The sequence below is a fragment of the Dama dama genome, chromosome 20, assembly GCF_033118175.1.
Source record: "Dama dama isolate Ldn47 chromosome 20, ASM3311817v1, whole genome shotgun sequence".
NCBI lineage: Eukaryota > Metazoa > Chordata > Mammalia > Artiodactyla > Cervidae > Dama > Dama dama.
The window spans coordinates 23,507,312-23,516,575 of record NC_083700.1 but is presented as its reverse complement, the minus strand read 5'-3'; the positions used below and the strand labels follow the sequence as shown (position 1 = coordinate 23,516,575).

At 40.7% G+C, this 9,264-nt stretch overlaps 1 protein-coding gene across 2 annotated transcripts in view; it reads left to right on the top strand.

The window, feature by feature from the left end:
• The first annotated feature begins 924 nt into the window (after positions 1-924).
• CHD1L (chromodomain helicase DNA binding protein 1 like) overlaps positions 925-9,264 on the top strand; it is a 60,877-nt gene continuing 52,537 nt past the window's right edge. The window contains exon 1 of one of the 2 annotated variants that reach the window (XM_061121009.1): positions 925-1,087. In XM_061121009.1, coding sequence (XP_060976992.1) covers positions 955-1,087 — 133 coding nt within the window. In that variant the 5' untranslated portion in view covers positions 925-954. Of the gene's footprint in view, positions 1,088-1,279; positions 1,431-9,264 lie in introns of those variants that run through there. The other variant, XM_061121010.1, reaches the window with a different exon arrangement.

Genomic DNA, 9,264 nt, shown 5'->3' with positions numbered 1-9,264 from the left:
TTATTGGGTGTGTTACATGAGAAAATCGCAGAAAGCCCTTAGGGGAGTAACTCTAACTGCATCAATAAATGCAGCAACTTGTTTGTACACTACTAATTATACATTATTACACCTTAAATTCAATCAAAGCTGATGCTGAGTCATGGTGACTCTCGATCTAACACATAGCTTCAGTTTGCTCCCTGTAATTCACTTGAGAGGAGAAGGCAATGGCACCCCACTCCAGTACTCTTGCCTGGAAAATCCCATGGACAGAGGAGCCTGGTAAGCTGCAGTCCATGGGGTCGCTAAGAGTTGGACACGACTGAGCGACTTCACTTTCACTTTTCACTTTCATGCATTGGAGAAGGAAATGGCAACCCACTCCAGTATTCTTGCCTGGAGAATCCCAGGGACGGGGGAGCCTGGTGGGCTGTCGTCTATGGGGTCGCCCAGAGTCGGACACGACTGAAGTGACTTAGCAGCAGCAGCAATTCACTTGAGAAATCCATTGTGGCCATGACATTCTTCATAAACTTACACCACTCAGAGGTTCTGGCCCACAGACTACAGGGAGTAAGTACGGATTTCAGGGCCCAAACCAATTTATTAATACTGTAAACTGAACTTTACAATATTGCCGAAAATCGCTGGGGAGAAGAGCCAAAACCCCAGAGTCCAGCAAAGCACATTCAATGTTAATTAAATAACAAGTGAATGACGAGCGTTTCAGGTGATCAGTCGCCTAGAACGGACGAAAGCTCAGCCAGAGGCACAAGTGTGAGCGGGCCCACGTGCACCCGGCTGCAAGCATTCAACAGAGGGGTAGGGGACCTTCTGAGCACCGTCGGCACCCAGAACTCAGAGCAAGAGCGCCCTCTGGCGGCGGCGGCGTCCGGGGGTTCGGGCCGAGAGAGTCGGGAAGGAAGCTCGAGGGGCGGGGCGGCGGCGCGGGGCGGCGCTTCGCTCGGCTGAATGGAGCGTGCGGGCGCCGCGACCCCCGAGGGCGACATGCCGGGCTTTCTTCTGGCTCTTCAGAGCGAGAGCCGAGCCGAGGCGCCGCGGGCGCGGGTGCAGGAGCAGGACTTGCGGCAGTGGGGCCTCACAGGTCAGTGGCTTCAGGCGAACTTCGGCCCACGCCGGCCGACTCGTTGGGACTCTGCTCGCCCGGGCCCCTGTATCCGGTGCCAGGAACGGTCCGGCGGCGCCGCGGGTGGACCTTCCTGTCGGTTTCAAACCTACGGCAGCAGAGCCTTCCCTTCCCGCCCTTGCGGCGAGGCTGGGCGGAGAGGAACCCCGCCTGGTGCCGGGTGGCCATTGCCCCGCCTGCGCAGCGCGCGCGGCTGGCGGACGCGGAAGAAATGGGATTCCCAGAGCGGAAGCCCGCGGCTCCCGCTACCCGGCGCGCCGGCCCTGGGGATGGGGAACTTATTGAGGCCCCTGTCCCAAAGGTAAGACGTTCCTCTCTCTCAAGAGGCGGAGACCGTCCTGGCGCCCGAAGGGTTTGGGTTTCAAGTTTGTGTTCCGGTGGGTTTGGAGGCCTAGCTTGGGGCGTTTAATTGGTTGCTTCTGCAAAACGATCAGAACTCGTCTCCGAGCTTCAGTTCTCTTCTTCGTTTACCCGGCTCGCATAGTTCTTTGATAGTTCTCCACTGGTTAATTCTCCTCCAACGTTATAACTTGAAATATGCAGCTAAGCAAAGTTCATCAGCGCTTTTCTGCGTGTAACTATTTTATTTGTACTAGCCCTTCCCTAGAATCTTAGAAGAGCAAAGCTTGCATCCCCTTGAGGTCTTCAGGCAGGGAGGCGGAGCGCGTTTCTGGATGGAGCCCTCAGGATGGAGAGTTGTCGTTTGTTGTTGTTTAGTCGCTAAGTCGTACCTTATTCTTTTGAGACCCCCTGGACTGTAGCCCTCCAGGCTCCTCTGTCCGTGGGACTTCCCAGGCAAGAATACTGGAGTGGGTTGCCATTTTCTCTAGGGGACCTTCCCAACCCAGATGTCGAACCCATGTCTCTTGCGTCTCCTGCTTTGGCAGCCGGTTACTTTACTACTGAGCCACCCGGGAAGCTCGTAAGAAGTGTTTATCCATCTTAAATGTGAATTTATGGTCTGATGCTTATGTGTTCGGTGTAAAGTTTATCAGTTTATAAAGCCAAAGTTTATACGTGATTGTGTGTCTGTCTATTTCCTTGTATGTGATTTTGGGTATGATACGATGTTTTAGAGAAGGCTAGATCAAATGTGCACATTGATACTGGACTGTTGATAATACACCTGGAGAAATATACACATGGACCAGTGCTGTTATAGTAAAGTTGAGAAGATAGGTACGAGATAGCAGGTTTGCCTGGATGAATTAGAGTGAGTGAATGAAGAGTTAAATAGACAAATACCTAAGTTTGGTGGTGGGCATGGATAAGTGCGTAGTGTGGAGAAAGGAAAAAGTAGAAAATAAGTATACTCAGAGGAATAACCATTTAATATTGTAACTTGAAATTCCTATTTCTATTTGAATAAATTAATGTTCTGAGAAACTATTCTTTGTGAGTTGGTTAAAAATGCCTACTGAATTTTTATTTTTTTAATTTTTGTATTTTAAAAAATTCTTTGTGTGTTTTTTTCCTTCTGATTTTTTCCTTTTTTAACAGAAGTAGTATATATTTTCTGTAAAACATTTAGGGTAATATTCTATGCATAAAGAAAAACAGTAATATACATAATTCTATGACATACTATTATGTTTCCTGCCAGTCCTTGGCCTTTGCATGCATGCATATGTTTGTATATACAATTTCTTTTTCTCTTTCTTTTCCAGGATGGGGCCAGGACTGAGGGAGAAGTGCAAAAATGGGGTTTCATTTTTCTGAAACCATAAATTTTTTCCTTATTGTCATTTAGTCTTCTTCAATATATTTAGTGTGTACATGTGTTCTAAGTCGCTTCAGTCACATCCAACTCTTTGCAACTCTGTAGATTGTAGCCCGCCAGGCTCCTCTGTCTATGAGATTCTCCAGGCAAGAACACTGGCGTGGGTTGCATATTTAGTAGGTACAGGCTGATTTTTTTCATTTTTTATTTTTATTTTGGAGATTAACCTCTTGTCATTTATTTCGTTTGCAAATATTTTCTTCTATTCTGAGGGTTGTTGTTTCATCTCATTTATGGTTTTCTTTGCTGTACAAAAGCTTTTAAGTTTAACTAGGTCCCGTTTGTTTATTTTTGTTCTTATTTTCATTACTGTAAAAGGTAGGTCAAAAAAGATCTTGCCGTGATTTATGTCAGAGTGTTCTTCCTATGTTTTCCTCTAAAAGTTTTATAGTATTTGGTCTTTAATCCATTTTAAGTTTATTTTTGTGTATGGTGTTAGGGAGTGTTCTAATTCATTCTTTTACATGTAGCTGTCCAGTTTCCCAGCATTACTTATTGAAGAGACTGTCTTTTCTCCATTGTACTTACATGCTTCCTTTGTCATAGATTAGGTGACCTTAGGAATGTGGCTTTATCTCTGGGCTTTCTATCCTGTTGCATTGATCTATATTTCTGTTCTTATGTCAGTACCATACTGTCTTGATTACTATTGCTTTGTAGTATAGTCTGAAGCCAGAGATCTGATGCCTCCAGCTCCATTTTGTTTTCTCAAGATTGCTTTGGCTATGTGGGGTCTTTTGTGTTTCCGTACAAACTGTAAACATTTTTTCTTTTAATTCTATGGAAAATGCCATTGGTAATTTGATAGGGATTGCATTGAATCTGTAGGTTGCTTTGGGTAGTATTGATTCTTCTAAGAACATATCTTTCTTTCACCTGTTTGTGTCATCTTCGATTTCTATCATCAGTTTCATAATAGTTTTCTGAGTACAGTTCTTTTACCTCCTTAGGTCAGTTTATTCCTAGATATTTTATTTCTTTTGTTGCAGTGGTAAATGGGATTTTTTTTTTCTCTTTCCCATATTTTGTTGTTAGTGTGTAGAAGTAACAGAAATTTCTGTGCATTAATTTTGTATACTGCAGCTTTACCAGATTCATTGATCGGCTCTAGTGTTTTCTGCTGGCATCTTTAGGATTTTCTGTGTATAGTTTCGTGTCATCTGTGGACAGTGACACTTTTGCTTCTTCATCTCCAGTTTGGATTCCTTTTATTTCTTTTTCTTGTCAGATTGCAATGGCTAGGACTTCCAAAACTATGTTGAATAATAGTGGTGAGAGTGGATATCCTTGTCTTATTCCTGATCTTAGAGGAAATGCTTTTAGTTTTTCACCATTGAGAATGATGTTTGTGGTGGGTTTTTCACATATGACCTTTATTATGTTGAGGTAGATTCCCTCTATGCCTACTTTCTGGAGGATTTTTATCATAAATAGGTGCTGAATTTTGTCAAAAGCTTTTTCTGCATCTATTGAGGTGACCATATGGTTTTTATTCTTTAATTTGTTAACATGGTATATCATGTTGATTTTCATTTGTTGAAGAATCCCTGCATCGCTGGGATAAAGCCCACTTGATCATGATGTATGATCCTTTTAATATGTTGTTGTATTTTGTTTGTTCGTATTTTGTTGAGGATTTTTGTGTCTGTGTTCATCAGTGATATGGTCTGTAATTTTGTTTTTTTGTGATATCTTTGTCTGGTTTGGTATTAGGGTGATGGTGGCCTTGTAAATTGAGCTTGGGAGTGTTCCTTCCTCTGCAATTTTTTGGAAGAGTTTGAGAAGGATGAGTGTTAGCTCGTCTCTAAATGTTTGTTAGAATTCGCCTGTGAAGCCATTCTGGTCCTGGACTTTTGTTTGTTGGAAGATTTTTAATTATAGTTTCAATTTCATTACTGGTGATTGGTCTGTTTGTATCTTCTATTGGTTTAGTCTTGGTTCAGTCTTGGAAGATGGTACCTTTCTAAGAATTTGTCCATTTCTTCCATGTTGTCCATTTTATTGGCAAATAGTTGCTTTAAGTATTCTCTTTTGATCCTTGGTATTTCTGTGGTGTCAGTTGTAATTTCTCCATTTTCATTTCTAATTTTATTGATGAATCGTGTCCCTTTTTTTCTTGATGAGTCTGGCTAAAGGTTTATCAATAGCCAGCTGTAGTTGATTTTTGCTGTTGTTTTATTTCTACTGGGTTGGCCAAAAAGTTAATTTAAGTTTTCCCATAACATCTTATGGACAGACTCAAAGGAATTCTTTGGCCAACTCAGTATTTCATTTATTTTAGCTCTGATTTTTATGATTGCTTTATGTATAAGGTTAGGTTGTTTGAGTTTTTCCTTGTTTCTTGAGGTAGGATTGAATTGCTATAAACTTCCTTCTTAGAACTTCTTTTGCTTCATACTTAGATTTTGGGTCATTCTATTTTCATTTGTTTCTATGTATTTTTAAATTTGCTCTTTGATTTCTTCAGTGATGTCTTGGTTATTTTGTATCATATTGTTTAGCTTCCTTGTATTTGTGGGTTTTTTTTTTGTTTGTTTTTTTTTTTTTTAACATTTTCCCCCCCTGTTATTGACTTCTGGTCTCAATGTTGTGGTCAGAAAAGATACTTGATATGATCTCAGTTTTTAAAAATTTACTGAGGCTTAACTTATGACCCATGATGTTATCTATCCTGGAGAATGTTCCATGTGCACTTGAGAAGAAAGTGTAATATGCTGCTTCTGGGTAGAATGTCCTATAAATAGCAATTAAACCTGCCTGGTCTATATTGGCATTTAAAGCTGTGTTTCCTTATTTTCTGTCTAGGTGTTGTTTCCATTTGTGTAAGTTGGGTGTTAAAGTCCCCCACTATTATTGTGCTCCTGTCAGTTTTCCTTTTTATGGCTGTTAGCATTTTCATTATGTATTGAGATGCATAAATATTTATGTGTTATATCTTCTTGGATTTATCCCTTGGTCATTATGTAGTGACCTTCCTTGACTCTTGTAAGTCTTTATTTTTAAGTCTGTTTTATCTGATATAAGTATTGCTATTCCAGCTTTCTTTTGATTTCCATTTGCATGGCATGTCTTTTTCCATCCCCTCACTTTCAGCCTGTATGTGTTTTTAGGTCTGAAGTAAGTCTCTAATGTGCTGTGTGCTGAGTTGATCAGTCGTGTCCAACTCTTTGCGATCACGTGGACTGTAGCCTGCCAGGCTCCTCTGTCCATGGAATTCTTCAGGCAAGAATACTGGAATGGGTTGCCATTTCCTTCTCCAGGGGATCTTCCCAACCCAGGGATCGAACCCAGGTCTCCAGCATTGCAGGCAGATTCTTTACCATCTGAGCCACCATGGATGAACCATACATTCAGGTCTTGTTTTTTGTATCCATTCAGCCAGTCTGTTTCTTTTGGTTGGAGCATTTAATCCATTTACATTTAAGGTAATTATCAATATACGTGTTCCTATTACCATTTTCTTTGTTATTCTGGGTGTGTTTTTGTAGGTCTTTTTGTTTTCTTGTGTTTCCTGCCTAGAGAAGTTCCTTTAGCATTTGCTGTAAAGCTGATTTAGTAGTGCTGAATTCTGTTAGCTTTTGCTTGTCTGTAAAAATTTCTCCTTTGAATCTGAATGAGATCCTTGCTAGGTAGAGTAAAGTAGGTTTTTCCCTTTCATTGTTTTAAATATATCCTGCCAGTCTCTTCTGGCCTGCCAAATTTCCTCTGAAAAATCAACTGATAACTTTGTGGAGATTCCCTTGTATGTTATTTTTTTTGCATTTCCCTTGCATTAGTATTTTTTCTTTGAATTTAGTATTTGTTTGTTTGACTAATATATGTCTTGCCATGTTTCTCCTTGGGTTTATCCCACTGTGCTTCTTGAACTTGGGTGGCTATTTCTTTTCCCATGTTAGGGGATTTTTTGCCTATAATCTCTTCAAATATTTTCTCAGACCCTTTCTCTTTCTCTTATTTCTTCTGGAATCGCTGTCATTTGAACATTGGTGAGTTTAATGTCTCTGAGACTCTCCTCATTTCTTTCTATTCTTTTTCTTTATTCTGCTCCTTTGCAGTTATTTCCACTATTCTACCTTTTAGCTCACTTATTCATTCTCCTGTCTCAGTTGTCCTGCTATTGATTCTACTTTTGGGGGGGCTCCAAAATCACTGCAGATGGTGATTGCAGCCATGAAATTAAAAGACGCTTACTCCTTGGAAGGAAAGTTATGACCAACCTAGATAGCATATTAAAAAGCAGAGACATTGCTTTGCCAACAAAGGTCTGTCTAGACAAGGCTATGGTTTTTCCAGTGGTCATGTATGGATGTGAGAGTTGGACTGTGAAGAAACTGAGTGCCAAAAAATTGATGCTTTTGAACTGTGGTGTTGGAGAAGACTCTTGAGAGTCCCTTGGACTGCAAGGAGATCCAATCAGTCCATCCTAAAGGAGATCAGTCCTGGGTGTTCATTGGAAGGACTGATGCTGAAGCTGAAACTCCAATACTTTGGCCACCTCATGAGAAGGGTTGACTCATTGGAAAAGACCCTGATGCTGGGAGGGATTAGGGGCAGGAGGAGAAGGGGATGACAGGATGAGATGGCTGGATGGCATCACCAACTCAATGGACATGAGTTTGAGTAAACTCCAGGAGTTGGTGATGCACAGGGAGGCCTGGTGTGCTGCGATTCATGGGGTCGCAAAGAGTCGGACACGACTGAGCAACTGAACTGAAGTGTATTTTTTTAATTTCATTTTTATTTATTTTAATTGGAAGATAATTACAATATTGTGATGGTGTCTGCCATACATCAACGTGAGTTGGCCATAGGTACATTACACACATGTCCCCCCAGTCCTGAATCCCCTCCTACCCCCATACCCACTCCACCCCTTGAGGCTGTTCCAGAGCACTGGCTTTGGGTGCCCTGCTTCATGCATCAGACTCACACTGGTCATCTCTTTTACATATGGTAATCTATACATTTCAGTGCCATTCTCTCAAATCATCCTTCACTCTCCTTTTCCCACTGAGTCCAAAAGTCTGTTCTTTACATCTGTGACTCCTTTGCTGCCCTGTATGTAGGATCATCAGTACCATCTTTCTGAATTCCATATATATATATATATATATATATATATATGCATTAGTATACAGTATTTGTCTTTCTCTTTCTGGCTTATTTCACTCTATAATAGGCTCTAGGTTCATCCATCTCATTAGAACTGACTCAAATGCATTCTTTTTATAGCTGAGTAATATTCCATTGTGTATGTGTACCACAACTTTCTCATCCATTCATCTGCCAATAGGTACCTAGATTGCTTCCATGTCCTAGCTATTGTAAATAGTGCTGCAGTGAACATTGGGGTACATGTGTCTCTTTCAATTCTGATTTCCTCAGGGTATACGCCCAGCAGTGGGATTGCTGGGTCATATAGCTGTTTTATTCCGAGTTTTTTAAGGAATCTCCACACTGTTCTGTGTAGTGGCTATACTAGTTTTCATTCCCACCAACAGTGTAAGAGGGTTCCCTTTTCATCACACTCTCTCCAGCATTTATTGTTTGTAGACTTTTTGATGATGGCCATTCTGACCAGCTTGAGACAATACCTCACTGTGGTTTTGATTTTCATTTCTCTAATAATGAGTGACGTTAAACATCTTTTCATGTTTATTAGCCATCTATATGACTTCTTTGGAAAAATGTCTGTTTAGGTCTTTTGTCCACCTTTTGACTGGGTTGTTTGCTTTTCAGGTATTGAGCTGCATGAGCTGCTTGTTTATTTTGGAGATTGTCACTTGTTTAGTTTGCTATTATTTTCTCCCATTCTGAGGGCTGTCTTTCCACCTTGCTTATAGTTTCCTTCATTGTGCAAAAGCTTATAAGTTTAATTAGGTCCCATTTGTTTATTTTTGTTTTTATTTCCATTACTCTGGGAGGTGGATCATAGAGGATCTTGCTGTGATTTATGATGGAGAGTGTTCTGCCTGTGTTTTCCTTGAAGAGTTTTATAGTTTCTGGTCTTGGATTTAGGTCTTTAATCCATTTTGCATTTTATTTTTGTGTATAGTGTTAAAAAGTGTTCTAGTTTCATTCTTTTACATGTAGTTGTCCAGTTTTCCCAGGACCATTTGTTGAAGAGGCTATCTTTTCTCCATTATGTATTTTTGCCTCCTTTGTCAAAGGTAAGCTCTTCATAGGCAAGTGGATTTAGCTCTGGACTTTCTAGTTTGTTCCATTGATCTATTTTCTGTCTTTGTGCTAGTATCATACTGTTTTGATAGCTGTAGCTTTGTTATATAGTCTTAAGTCGGGAAGGTTGATTCCTCCAGTTCCATTATTTCTCAAGATTGCTTTGGCTGTTCAGGGT